At 42.3% G+C, this 15143-nt stretch overlaps 1 protein-coding gene across 1 annotated transcript; it reads right to left on the bottom strand.

Annotated features, from left to right (window-relative positions):
- Window positions 1–13936: 13936 nt before the first annotated feature.
- LOC111070094 lies at window positions 13937–14620 on the bottom strand. Its single transcript, XM_022360410.2, has 2 exons — window positions 14414–14620; window positions 13937–14351 (listed from the first exon to the last, which is right to left on the bottom strand). Exons 1-2 carry the CDS (start codon window positions 14556–14558, stop codon window positions 14284–14286), a joined length of 213 nt encoding a protein of 70 aa, XP_022216102.2. The 5' UTR covers window positions 14559–14620; the 3' UTR covers window positions 13937–14283.
- Window positions 14621–15143: the final 523 nt, after the last annotated feature.

Below are 15143 nucleotides of genomic sequence, written 5' to 3'. Positions count from 1 at the left end.
AGCTGCTTCCGTGTGCCACAGCAGCAGGCACAACCCAAGGCACATCCAAAACCGAAAAACCCATTCATGTGATTTAAGCCAGCGCAACTAATAAGCCGCAAGAAGCCCGACTTAAATCCTTTTCTTTTGCTCTTTAAGCCGGCCAAGATGCCCGCCCGTACCATAATTCAAGACAATAAGCAGCGCAGATTGCGTGGCCACACCTTGAAAAAATAGACCAACAAAAAATGGAAAAAGGATTAGAAGGGGGGAAACTCTAGATGTTCGCCAATCCTTTCTTCCGCGCAACCTACGCATCTGTAGAGCGGCTTAAGGCTCATCCTTCAAAAAGGAGAAGAGAACGCGCTGCCTACTCCCTGCTCCCTGCTCCAGTTTCCCTGGCACTTAAGAACGCAACGCACAAAAAACACACAAAGCAGCAGCAGAAAGAAGGCAGACAAACCCTCAAGCAGCCAGGAATCCATTCATCTGGCAATCTATTTTTGGGAAATTAAAATGTCTACTCCTACTACGAGTATTTGTCGGCGAGGGTTCATCCTCATCCCCATCCTCAGCTTCGTTTCCTTTTTTTAAGGTCTCGGCGCAGACATCCCCTGCAACAACTATCCTATCTATCATGTGCGCGCTGCTCGGATGATGAATTGTGCGCGTTTGGCGTCTCTAATTCAATTTATCTTAGACAAAGTCATGTCCTGTATAAAGAACATAATGGTAGGGCATCTTAGAGCAAACTTTGTGTGGAGTGGCAGCTGTCCTCTGATTGTTTTCTAGGCGGCTGTTGTCAGAGTGCCAGCTAGGCATTATTGATGCGGAAGTAAGATGATCTCACCCGAGGGGAGAGTGTAGACAACTTTCAAGTTCGTTTCGCAAGTCATTTGTTTTTGTGCCACACGAAAATTCCAAAAATGTTTAGAAGAACTTTAAGAGAGATCCACCACCCAAGACCAGTCCAGAGAAGACCAGCGCAGACCAGACCAGACCAGACCAGACCAGAGAGTCAATGTTAACAATTTTAATGTAAATATTTGAAACAAAATGCCACAACTGCCACTCACATAATGAGGTCTCATCCGTTGTACTAGGGATCTCTTTAGTTCGGACTCCGGAGGTTCATTTTGCCAGTTAAAAATAGTGCAGACAGAGGCACGGCACTCATCTCTCAGACTGCAGACTGGCACGGGGAAAGGGAAGTGAGACTTGGACAAAAAAAAAACTGGCCCCAACCGAGCTGGAAAACACGTTGCCAGCTCTTTAATGCATCAATTAAATTTTTTCTTTTAATTATTGTTGGTGCTTGCAACTGCACTGCCGTTGACTGTTGGCTTTTTGTTCCTGCTCCTCCTGTCAGGCAACATGCTGCGCTCTGTTTCTACTTTTTTCCGTTCGCCTGCTTCGTTTTTCTTCCACATTTACTCGTACTAGCAGTTGTATTTTTTGCACAAATTGTTGCCTGCTCTCGGAGCATCGCTGAAGCTCGTGTTTAGTGTTTTTGAAAGCCAGGCCAGGCAGGACGGAGCAGTGTAGAGCAGAGCAGGGTAGGACGGTGCTTGGCCAGGCCAGGCCAGGCCAAGCAGTCACTTGTCCACAGCTGCGTCGTGTGTTTATTGATATGTTTTCATTATTGAATTAGTTGTGGTTCGCTGTGGGGATACACTTACGGAAGGGTATGCTAGCTACTGGGAGGAAAATGTGTGAGTTAGGCAGAGAAATATTACTATTAAAAATACGTTGAACCATCATTAATCCTCTGTAACATTTGCATCCCATAAAGCTTAAAATCACAGACATATTTCCAGCTCTCGGCATTCTTTTGCCCCATTTTCACACCAAATCTTAAAGTGTATTTCATCCAGCGACTTCCTTCCGTTCTTGTTTTATTTTTGTATTTTTCTTCCTAGCATCATTGGTCACAAAAAGTCAATTAAGTTGGTTAAACTTGTTGTGGACATCTGGCATTTTTGTATTTCGTTAATGTGGGAAATGGACAAGATTTGGCTTATATATTTTTTGTCGATTTTATTAAAGATCAGAAGAGAACTATTTATTGGTTATTACCAGGACGAATATATTTTAAAATAATCAAAATTGAGCACAGAATAAAGGCTAAATTTAGCTGGACAGGACCTTCGACTTTGTGCCTATTCTGCTCAAAGGTAGATCCTCTGTAAGGCTTCAATCGATGCTGCATACTTTTGGGTGTCAAAAGGACTCAAAAACACTCATTCGGCGGGAAAGAGATTACTTCGATTTTAGTTTTTTAGTTTACAGAATAAAACAAGCTCCCAGCATTGCCTTTCTGTGGATCAAAGTTACGGTCCCTTTGGAGCGACTTACATTGAATATCTCTTAGTTACTTAGCTCCCTCTCTAACAGACCAAAAATTCAATTAAATTCAATGCAGTTCCCCCTTTAATTCCACATAAAAAAAGTAAAACCTTAACAATTACTCAATTCGGCTGCGCTCCCCAATTGTGTCTTCGCCGAAAAGGCAACAGGCAACAGGCAACGCTCTTTATCATTACCATATCGCATCCTGTTGATCTGCAGCACCCGATCCTTAACCGTACCCGTACCCTCACCCGAACCTCACCAAAAAACTTGACAAATATGCTTTCAAGTCTAATTATACACGAAGGAGCCACACGAATGGCTGAGCATGCTCAGTGAGCACTGATCAGGCCACAAGGCACAAGGCAGGTGACCCCGATTCGCCAATGGACAATGCACAACCCTTTGACTTGAGACTTGGACTCCGACTTGGACTTGGACGTGCACGTTCAGGTTCGCTTTGCTCTGTAATTACGCCAAAAGAAAATAATAAAAATGTGAATGTCAACCGATGGGCATCGCATCAGAAAATGGTAGCAAATTACATTTTATTATTACTGAATTACTGAATTTCGGTTTCATTTTTATTTGCGTGTGAACAGAAAATTTATTGCCAAAAAACGAAGAGAAATTTTCGTGTGGAGTGGAGTCTGTGAAATGTTGGAAACATTTCAATTTAATTCACGCCCTTTTGCCGAGTCATCTGGCGGGGCAAAGAACCAACTATCTACCGTTGAAGATCAGCCTGGGCGAGAGAAGATCATTAAAATACACAGACAGACAGAAAGAGAGGAAATGGCCATTTGCATATAAAGCGACAGCGCGCCCAGGGTCTGAGTCTGGGTATGGGTCTGGGTCTGTCACAAGTGTGTTTAGCATAATACATAATACGATTATTCATTTTTACAGCATAGTTAAGCATCGGGCTTGGTCGCTCGCCCAATTAGTATTTGTTTGGCATCTAAACTCTAAAGCCATTGTGGCCATGTTTTCACAATTAATTACGCCCAAAACCGTTTGTGGAGTGGATCTTCTTCGGCTTTGACTTGACTTGTTTTAGCTAACATATTTCATTCCGGGCACGTTGTTTGCCAAGAGGGAGGCCCTGTCAAAGTGGTCGTCGAAGACGTCAAACTGGCGCCACTCGGTGGCATGCAATTTCCCTTTACAGAATTATAATCACATGAAAATATTAAATCGCACTCGTAAATTAATGCAAGCAATTTCTCTCGTTAAGCATTTAATTTCATTTCATTTCAGCTCCTTTTTTTTATTAATAATTTTTGGCTTTGGTTTGTTTGTTTGTGTCGTAGTAGCGACTGCAGTGGGGAAATGTTTGCGTGTCCAGCCAAGAGACCCCAGAGGAGTTGGATGACTGCCTGACTTACCACCAAACTAATTATGATTTTATTAACATTTTTGGGCATGACGTTTCGCTGCTACAGTGGGGCCAAAACGTGCAAGTAAGCAAGAAAGGATGAGGCAAATTAATGCCAAGAGGCTTTTCTTTTCAGAAATATTTCATGCTGAAAAAAAAAACACAAATAAAGCGCATATTTCAGCATTGCTTTCATTGAATTTTCAGCTGTATTTAATCTGCTACAACCACTGTGCATTGCATTTATTTTTGGCTTGTGCTTATTAGAGCGTCTCCAGCTAATGACTTTTGGCAGCTTGCTGAAAATAATCCCTGGGAACGGGAAATGAAATTCACAATTAATATGATAAAATATTTATGAACAATTAAGTATTTCAGCAACAATTGCCAGAGCCATGAAAACAGTTTCCTTGCAGCCACGACAACAAAATTCAAGAAGAAGACACCGAAAATTGCTGCGCAAAAAACTGAGAGAAAAAACTCTACCAAAAATCTGTAAAATCTGTATAAATTAAGCATTAAATGCATAACATCAAGGGCTGCTCCCAGGCAATTTCCATATAAATTATATACACTTATTGGCAGGCACAACAACAACAACAAAAGAGGAAATTCACTCGATGCCGCCACAGGCACCAGGACAGATGAGTCTGTGTGTGAAGCTGCGATGTTGATGATGATGATGGTCACACTTGGGGCGACAATTTTTTAGCACCTTACGGGCGTCAGGCTGGTGCCCAAACCAAACTTTCGTAAAGTGTGAACATCACTGGGAATGGTTCGCTCGAATGGCTGCCCAGATGGACACGCGTAAAAGGAAAGTGCCACATCGTCCAGCCCAGGGGCCATGTAAAACTGTTTGTGGGGCGTGGCTGCGGCAGTGTGGTGTCCAGTGGTGTCCAGTGGAGAGCGCCAGCATGCATCGCACCCGATGGTGTGGCTGATCGAAGTGGCAGCAATGACACCACACCAGCAAGAGCCAGGTCCAGTTTTAGTTTCAGGTTCAGGTCCAGCTTCAGGTCCAGGTCCCCAAGTGTTGATGCCTGATGACGACACTTTCTTTTCCACCAAGCAATTTGAGAATTCTCAAGGCGAAAGTCATGCGCTGTCTTGCAGTCTCTCTGTCTCCCCCCGAGCACAGCCTCTGCTCTCAGTTGAGGTGCGTGTGCAGGGGGCGTGGCTGTAGGCTTCATCGTGCAACGCAAATTATGAGGTGTTATGTCAATGCGATCGTCTCCCAGTCGCCCAAGTCTCCAGACGCCAGTCGTGCTCCTCGATCTTGGGCATCTGATCTCTGGCGGTGGCGGTGGCGGCTGTGGCGTTAAAGTGCCTGCAAAATGTGCGTTAAAAGTCACACGACCGACCAGACGCGCAGATTGTGAAAGGATAGCAGACAGCCGGGTCTAAATTAAATTGAAAACGCCCCATGAAAGGGAAACCATGGGGAAACATAATTATCGGCTACTGAATGCCGATTGCGGGCACCCAGAGAGACGGAGAGGGAGACGTAGAGAGAGAGAGGAAAGCGTAGCAAATGCCCTCAAGGAAATGACCAGGCGCATTTTTAAATTTAATCGCAAGAGCAGAGAGTGAGAGAGGGAGGGAGAGAGAAAGAGAGGTTAGCAAGTTTTCTTAAGTTGGAAAAGGCATTTGAAGATTTAGTTAAATTTATATTATATATTTGCAATGCCTGAGAATGCATATAAAATCCTTACAAAAACTAGTGGCAGAAGCAGCCAAATCTTTTTACTTTCTTGCCCCTTATTTTTCCCCCCTTTTCCCATTTTATTCTGCACCAATTTCCCCTATTTTCCCCCTAACATACGCATATCCTAGTACTGTTCTTAGCCATCATTTGAGTGAACAATAACAATTCATAAGTTACTAAACATTTCCATCAATCTCTTGATTTTCTCTGCCTTGTTCCCTTGTTCAATTCATTTCTATAAAGTTTCTTTTTACGATTATATTCATTCCTGTGGCCCTGTGCCTCTGTTTCTCGACTAAATTTAGATCCAAATCAATTTGAAAATAACTTTGCTGCTGCTGCTGGCTGGCTGGCTGGCTAGCTGACTGGCCTTTTGCTTTTATCTAGGCAAGCAGGAAGCCCCAAGACAGTAGCCTGTTTGTGCCACTGCCACTGCCAGTGCCAGTGGTATTGCCTCCTCCACTGCTTCTGCCGCTGCCGCTGCCTCTCCTGCTGTTTTATGTTGCTGTTGCAGTGGCAAAGAGTGGTTGCAGTTGCTGCTCTTGCAGCTTCGATTTGCTGCCTTGGACGTGCTGCATTTTCTGAAATTGCTTGTTGTTATTACTATGGTTATTATTAGTATTATTTGATGGGCTCCCTGGATGTGGATGTGCGCGACTGCTGCAATGTCACTGGCGCTCGCTTGCAACCTGCCACTCCACCATCCACGTTCTCCACAAAAATATAAACATAACAATCATTACACGACATAGCAACAGCAAACACAACAACAACAAAAAAACGAAAGCTCAACAAAAACTATTATTGATATTGATGAGAATTATGTGGACTTCCTGCATGGCTGCTGTGGCTGACTGTGGCTGCCTCTCGCTGTTGCACAGTGGCCTCTTAAGTGGCGCTAAATGCCTGCATTTAATATAATAAATCTTTTTTTTTTCTGCTTCTATTTGTGTGTGGAGATTTCATGCCGCTGCCTGCTGGCTGCTGCCTGCTGCTGTTTTTTAAGCCACATTTTGTGTGGTCAGGCACGTACGCATTCGATTTTTGAGTGGCGTGAAGTGAAAGGGTCGACAGCCTGTAGACAGATCTTCAGATCTTGGGAATATGCTCCCAAGATATTAGAAAAGAGAACTCCACACAGACAGTAAACAGAGAGTGAGAGAGAGCGAGAGAGAGAGGCAATCGATGGGAAAGAGAATTTTTTGGATTTATAGAAAGGAAAACGATTAAAAATTGGAATCGCTGAGTTTTAAGTTCCGATTCTCACACTTTTGGCCCAAAATACTTGTACTTGTACTTAAGTTATGACAGATATTCGGCAGGCATTTTTTGTTGTGCTTCTTTGAGGAATTTTTGGCAATCTGCTCCGCCTGCTACCCCCCTGCTACCCAGCAGCAACTCCCCTCTAATCGATTGTCCCATGGCTTGACCAGAAAGTTTGTTGCTTAAGTCTTTTGTTTTTGCACCGTTAGATGCGGCGCCCATGCATCATGTTTGAAGGAGGAGGAGGAGGAGGAGTACGTACGTACGTACTGTGCAGCGTATTGGGAAATATATGATGCCATTGTTGCGATATTTCACGCTACTACTCGTACATCGCCCTGGCGACGGGATACAATCGACACGAGTGTAAACAGAAGGCACACACGCACAATAGAAATGGCAACGGAGCGGTATGGTAAGGTAGGGAAACTCTCCTGTCTCCCCAGTCCTGCTGCTGGGCCTTTTGTTGCGTTTGATTTCTGTTTGTTTTGCCTGTTGGCTGGCCATAATTCAGGGGTCCGTCCGCCCGATCGAGACAAGGGGCCCACAACATGAGGCGCAAATGTCAACGCATTGTCTTCAAGTTGCCATGAATGATGCCCAGTCTTTCATCCACCCAGAGCGGAGTAGGGGCAGGAGGCAGATTGTCAGGGAGAGTGCTGTGAAATCGATTAAAGCCAAGCTGAAGATGTTCCGCTTTTATTTTTTTTTGGGGCGTTGCTCAGTGTTAATGTGCGATGAACGCCCTAAAGAGCTGCGACAACAATTAATTGTGGAGCAATGTCCGCCCAAAAAGAGGGACAGATCAGTGACGGAGAGTCCGAGAAGCAGGGGAAAGTTTACAGAGTTACCAGACACCTTTAAGTTAATAATTGAAATTATAATACTTTACTCACAGTTCCCTCGAAGCTTCTGTGACGAGATTTGACCCAGAAGCCACCTACAATTTCCCTCGTTCAATGTTTTCCCAGTAACTCCCTCGCTTCTGGCATCAGCCTGGCATCTGCTCTGTCTGTGCTGCTGGATTGTCAAACAAAGAACAAAAGACATACCAGCAGAAAAGACAACAAAATCAAATTCAAAACGGTGGCAAAATATTTACCAAGCCCTGTCCAGAAGTCTGTCTGGTGCCACAGCACAGGGCTTCTCCTTTGGCAGTTTTCCTGGGAAATTGGCGCATGCTGAGAGACGACACAGACGCAACACACAACACACAATATTTTCCACATAGTCATGGCTGGAATTGCGTTTGTTGCTTTTGTTTGGCAGCTACGGCGACTATCAACGATGAGGTTGGACTACGCCGCCGCGGACGCCGCCGACGCCGACGCCGACTCCCGGACTCCATCGCGACTCCATCTGTGGCACCGACTCATGCTGAGCTCTGGGGGCATCTGGCGTTATCTGTTGTGGGATGTTTTGCTGTGGGGGAAAAAGTGTCAACAGCATTTGCCAGCTACCGTTCTACGTGGACCCCAAAGGCTTTCTTCATATTTTTATACACTTTTTGGAGAGTTATTATGATACAGACAATGATTGCAGGTGTAAATAATTTATGTAGATCTATAAAACAAAATTGAAAGCAGAAAGGAAGAAATATCCAGCAGAATCTATCATCTATTGCTTCAATTTTATCCAGTGACAACTTTCCTCCAAAGTGTATCTAAGTATTCGTCAATCAGTTCTTCATTTACTTTTTAAATATTTTTGCATTTTTTTTGCTCGTGTGGCAAACAATTTTTCCCTGGTGTCTTATCAGATCCCTCGCAGTCATGCAATGTCTTGGCCAGCATTTGAATTATGGAGATGATAATGCGTTGGAATCGGTTTTGGATTTGGGATTTGCATTCCCACCCCCCCAGTTTGCCTGGGCAAAAACGCAACCTCAAAGTTGGTCAATTAAGTGCCATGTACGAGTACTGTCCCGGCCATCAGAGCTCTCCGTTTCGGCCATCAGCACTTGACCAGGCAGCGAGCTCTTGTCGCTGGTCGCTGGTCTCAGGTCTCCTGGACACGCTTACACTCTGCTTAATTGAGTTTATTAGCCGGTCCTCTGGCTGGCCTGAGAAAAAAAAAGACAAGTGATCCAAGTAAAAGAAATACGAAAAATATTTTTGATATAAAAATTGGACAGAGAGACATAACGGTAACAGTCGAAATATTTCCTTCACAACTTGGCCAAAAACTCCTGTTGCCTGTTTGCCCGTTTGCCGCTGTCATGCTTGGCCAAGTCTCCGTCTCCCGCACCACCACCATCACCCTTTCGATCTTGGCCAAATTAATGACACACACTCCAAGAAATGATATAAAGAAAAAAAAATATAAAAAAAAAGAGTAAAAATGCAATTTTTGAAATAATTAAATATGAATGCCAGCAGAAGAAAGGCTGAAACATTCTCACATGTTTTATTTTGGTGGAGGTAGGGTTACTTTTTTGTAATAATTCTGCTGTGTTTGTTCATTTCATTTTTGGGTCAACATTTTATTTGCAATTAGCTGGGGAAACATTCTATAATATTAAAAAAATGTTAATTTGATAGGAGGGTCTTAATTTTCGGGGGGAAAACGAATGCAAAGCAAAGGAAAATGTTGTGGGAAACGCAGGAAGAGCCAAGAGGAAAATGTAAATAAATACAATAAATTAGGAGTGCAGGCAAGGGAGAACGATTTAGGCAAAGAACAAGACAAGAGAAAAATTCTTTAAAATAAAACATAAAACGGCAACAGAAACATAGATGAAACAAGAGATAATTTCGTTGGAATTTTTAGGATTAGATTAGTGCTTGGAATCTCTTCAGAACTTCATAAAATAAACATAAATAAATGCTGCAAAAGCCCTACGAATTTTCGTAGCATTTCTTGCATATTTTTGGTACATTATGACAGATTCTATAACACCAATTCATAACTCTAAATGTCCCATTTTAAGCTCCCTTTTAAGATTGCCAAAAAGAGAGGAAAACCTTCAGCAAGAACCAGGTCAATAACCAGCCGAATGTGAAAAGTTGAAGTGAAAAATGTCAAGTTGGCAGACCATTTGGTGCGACAAATTAATGGGTTCATTTAGGTGGGGGCACACACAAGAATGCTGCAAATAAAAAATAGACAAGACACTTGCCACTTGAACCCGTGCTCTCATTAAGACTGGAGCAGACAGAAACAAAAACCAGAGAAGATACTGAACTTACTGAAGTTACAGCCACATCTACAGAATATACAGATACAGCAGCTGCTGCTGCTGCTGCTGCTGCTGCTAAGATGAAAGCCGCCTTTCAGCTGGCACTGGAGGAGGGAACACACAAAACAAAACAAAAACTCTCACTAGGCACTTAAAAATTAACGCTTTTGACAGCCAAACGGACTTTCAAATGTACAGCAACAACAGTGGGAGAGAGAGAGAGAGAGAGAGGGATTGTAACGACTGTGGAGTCTGCCTCCGAGTCGAAGCGCAGGCGCAACAAAGTGTCAATGCGGCTTTGGGGCAAGTTTAACAAGATTGGCAGCGACGTAGCGACGAGGCGACGCCGCCGCGCTGGAGCTCTCGAGATTTTTCTCATAAGGTGCAAAATCTCTCGACATCATAAAAAGGAAAGACACACAGAGACCGAGATGGAGACAGAGATGAAGATGGAGGAACATGCACAGCGATGAGCATCCATAAAAACCAAACAGAAAAAAAAAAAAAAACGAAGAAAACATTTTTCGGTGTTACATATATTTTCCTCGAAGCCTCCTAATTAGCCCCAAAAGCCGGTTCTTCTTTTTCGGATACATCTCTGACTTCTTCATATTTTATTATTCCTGGCTTTGGCTTTGGACTCACTTTAAGCCAAAGCAAAAAAAAAAAAAAAAAAACAATGGAGCCGTAAAAATCTGTGGATAATAAATAAATTAACTCCTTAACGATGACAAGAAGCCTGCTCGAGGGCCGGGTGTTCTTCTCTGTGTTTCTCTCTGGCCAAATGTCTCAATTAAGTTGCTCAAAGCTCATTGTTTCTGAATTTTGGTTTAATTTTCTTATGGTTATGGTCTCCCTTTGTCTTTTGGCGCAGAAATTGTGGCAAAATATTTTCATAAATGGTCCACCAAATCGGGTTAGTAACCCTGAATCTACACCATTAACCATGTAATCAGGGTCTTAATTAACTAATTTGCAAACAATTAAGCCTAAAGACGCCGCCTGAACGGAAAAGAAAATCCCAAGAAATCTCTGTGGGTTTTTGTTCTGCAAAAGTCGTCGAGTCATTTGATTGAAGATTGGCGCAGATTGGACGAAGATTGGACAGCAGCTGGAAATACTTATTCATGAATGAAGAAATTGTTTCCAATGTTTTACGTATTATGAGGTAAGTAGAAAATGCTATTATGCATAATATAAATATTTGTGCATCGAAAGAAAGAGTGAAAAGGAAAAGTTAATGGAGGAAAAACGAAAATTACTTGGGGTAAATAAATATATTAGCAGAACAATTGAAAGGAATGCACAGAGAATGAGCCGAGGAATACGTACTGAATATATATTTTTACAAGAAAAAATTGAAAAAATGAACAAAATAGTGACAAGAAAAAGCGCATAAATATGCCTAGAATATGTCTATGCTTTATGCAGAGTTAATCTATGAAATAAGGTACATTTTGTAGTTTATTTCTTTTACAGCATTCATCAATCCACCCTCTAATAATTTTCACCTCTAAATTCCCACCAATTGATAAACCCTTTCAACCCCATCCAGACTCCAGACACAACCAGACCCAAATCCTCTGCCTACTCATCGATTCTACTCCTAAGTACGAGTGTTAGTACCAGCTCCACCTGCCTTTGATTTGACATGGAAACCCATTCATCAGCTTTTTGGATATTGTTGCCAAAAATGTAGTTCCCACGTTCTGCCAAAAACCAAAAGGAACAGAAGAGATCTAAAACAGTTTTATAACTGTACCAAAAGAAGAGACAGAGAGACCGACCTTCATCACTATGAGAACATTTTGGACTCTACACCTGCCCGACAAAAAAAAAATAACTAAAAATACAACACTCCATAAAGAGGAAAGAAGATCTGTGCTCTGTTGTTGCAACCCCTCCTCAGAGAGAGACCTACCTCTACCTGCCGCACACGAAAAGCATTTCCAAACAATTGAGTTTTCTGAAATGACAATAATTTTTCCGCGCTGTGTCGGGAAATTGGAACAATGCCACAAGAGCTGCTCGGTGGCATTGCACCTGAAGCGAGCGGCTCTTCTCTTTCCATCCCCATCTATTGTCTACAGAGAAAATAATGCTTTTTAATAATTACCAAAAAAAAAACACAAGAGACAAAGAGAAACAGCAACGAAAAAGCAGCTGCAAAAAAGTGAAAAAAAAATTAAGTTTTTGGCGCCCCCAAAAACTGAAAACAAGTTCGTTGTCTGAGTCTTTCGCTTCGTTGGCGTTTTTTTTTGTGTTGTGGCTTAAGGAAGCGAGTTTGGGGTTCGATTTAACGCTTTGCAAACTGACAAATGAGCAGCATATCCTGTTGATCCTGTTGCCAGGAAATAATTATAATGTTGCAAAACAACAGCAGCGGCAACAGAAAAAAAGACACCTTTAATTGCAAAAATAATTAAAAACTCATAAATTAACAGCAGCCGCGCAGCAGCAGCAGAAAGTGCAAATTTAATTATGGCCTTCATTAATTAATTCATTAAAGAAGAAGCTGCAGGCAGAGGCAGAGCCCACAGCGAGGTGTTTTTTGTGCCACAAACTAAATCAATCAACGCCAAATACAGAGGATCTTGCTCGTTGGTCCCTAAGGACATGGGGCCAGGCCGGGCCGGGCCGCGCCGCCTGCTGATGGAGTTGCAACCGGTTTGTCGTCACTCCTTTTTGGCATCCTTAGAATACATTATGCAACTGCTACTGAAGTCGACTTGGACTGGAGACGGAGACTCCCTTTGGCACTCATAATTTATTGATTTTATATGGCGTCACATTTGTCAGGCCATTCCGCCAGCCGCTGACAGTTTTTGCCACTGCCACAGACATTTTGACAGTTGCAGTTGCTGTCATCGGGGGCATGTAGTATTCCTTCCTACTGCTCCTCCTGCTCCAGCTTCTGCTCCTGCTCCTGCTCTTCCTGTCATCTGTAATTGCATCTGACGCATGGCCAAAAATACATTCGCTTTAAATGTATGCCCCCCCTCCTCGCCTATCATAAATGCAACTGTCATTGCGATTTCCCGCACAACTGAAAGGCAAAAGGTGCTCGCTCGCTCCTCTCTCTCTGCATACTGTGTGTGGGTCTGGAACCAGTCAAATTTACGATTAAGTAATATCCGAATGCCATAATTTCCCCCTCTTGCGTTATTCCCGTTTCTTGCATAATGATGTGGATACGCGTGGGGCAGCAGACGAGTTTCCAGCTGATAAGGTTGCTAAATTATATACTTACAGCCCATACAAAAAAAGAGGAGGAATATTAAGCAGGATCTGGTCAAGGGGCTTCCTGAATTGAGATCCTTAAGCTACTAGATCTCTCTTTCCCCGCTAAACTGGTTGCCTTTTTCCGTATTTTATTTTTGTATTTCTTGTTGATTTAATTTCAGTAATTTTGAATGCAAATATGTTGGGCTCAAATTATTATAATGATAATTATGGGTTTGTCTTTGAATTTGTCTCTATTACAGCGAAATATTTTGTACATTTGTAGGGACCAATTTATTAGTAATCCACACGGCATATACCTCTGTTCATCTGCTTGCCTTTCCACCTGCCAACCATAGTCCTGCTTTAGTTAAGAATTCAAATTAAAACCTTATTTTGGGCTATCATTTCATTGCCATCTGCCACGCCACTGACTCACAGGGCCAACCCTTTTGATGGTGGCCAAATTTTGATGAATAGATAATAAATAACTTTAATTAAAACCCATACGCAAAGGCAGCAGGCAAAGGGTTTGTCCTTAGACCTTTCTTTTGCCCAGACAGCTGCAGCGCTCCACCTAAGCGAAGTGCTAATTATTCGGAAGAGGCCAAGATATATTTAAGCTATAACAATTATAATGAAATTTTCGTGCAAAAATCCTGATGCAGCTGCCACTTGTTGCAGATGTCTATCAGTGACTGGCCACGGCCTGCTCATTAAGCTTATTAATTTTCGGGGGGAATGAGAATTGAGTTTTCCCGTTGGTTTTGCATTAATGTCGCCTGCCACATGCAACAAAGTGCAGCGGCCAGGCAGCGCGACCAATTCCAATTCCCCCCAAAATAAAAACAGATACAATAAAAATATAAAGAGACCCAAAAGACAACTTTGTTCAACCCTTCTGCTTGACGTAGAACTATGAGCGTTAAATTTTCGGGGACTGTCATGCAACGGGGTCTGTTTCTTTCTCTCCCTCTCTTGGGTCTCTTCTCCATTCGATTTCCACGCTTTCTACACTCACATCTTGCTCGGCGTTCGCTTTGTTTTTCCCCTACCTCGGAACAGGTGTAATGATTTTTGGGCTTTGCACCTTGACTCTGCTTCCGTTTCACTTGTGTCGATAACTCTTTTTCGAAGGGGTTTGCTTTGGTGTGGGCTTTTGGGGTAACTCTTTTTTCTATACAGGGTGTGTGTGTGTGTGTGGCTTTAGCACTCTTTTATGTCCTCCTTCTGCCGCTTCATGACCGCAGCAATGGTCTCCACATTGGTTTTAGCTGTGGGTATAGATTCTGTATATAATCTAGCCAAATATTTCCATGTGTTGTTCCATGCTCACCCAAAATCCGCATGCGTTTCTGTTCGGCCGATTCTATTTTGATAACAGCGGAGAACACAACGTGCAGCACAGGCAATACCAACAAAAGTTTGGGAAAGTTTTTCCAGCTGAGCGACATATTGGGAAATTTATAATTATTTTTCATACTTGTGTTACTTTATTTTATTGAATTTTGAGCAACTGGTGACTGTTTTTGTTTGCTACATTTTATATATATCTATGGCTACTGCGATTGTTTGGTCGTGGCTGCTGCTTACGATTGGAACACCCTGTTTTTGGTGCTGCTGCTGCTGCTGGCAACCCTCTGTTTAATTGTTAAGTTTTGTGGCTAAAGACTTTATTAGCCAAGGGCTTGATATGCCAAAAGCATTTGGCAAAACACTGAAAGAAATTTTAGTAGCGGCGAGGAATTCGTGCTGATGATACGAGAAGATTTTGTCGATTATAATAAAAATCTAAATACCATTTGATGGTGGAAATTCAATGACGAAAACTTGTAATTAAAGTAAAGAAAAATTATGTCAGCATAATAAATGATTCTGCTATGTTTTTCATGTGCTATGATATCAGGACTGTGCTCATAATTTTACTGGGGTTTGGTTTAAAGAAATGCCAGCCATTCCCATAGCTAAATCTTTATTTTCTTTTGCCAACATTTTATAGAAAAGTATTTCATTATAATTATTATTTATTTATATTTATTATTAATATTTCTAAGCTTATTATTTAT

The sequence above is a fragment of the Drosophila obscura genome, unplaced genomic scaffold, assembly GCF_018151105.1.
Source record: "Drosophila obscura isolate BZ-5 IFL unplaced genomic scaffold, ASM1815110v1 contig_4, whole genome shotgun sequence".
Lineage (NCBI taxonomy): Eukaryota > Metazoa > Arthropoda > Insecta > Diptera > Drosophilidae > Drosophila > Drosophila obscura.
The sequence above is the reverse complement of the archived record's forward strand: the minus strand, read 5'-3'. Positions and strand labels throughout refer to the sequence as shown.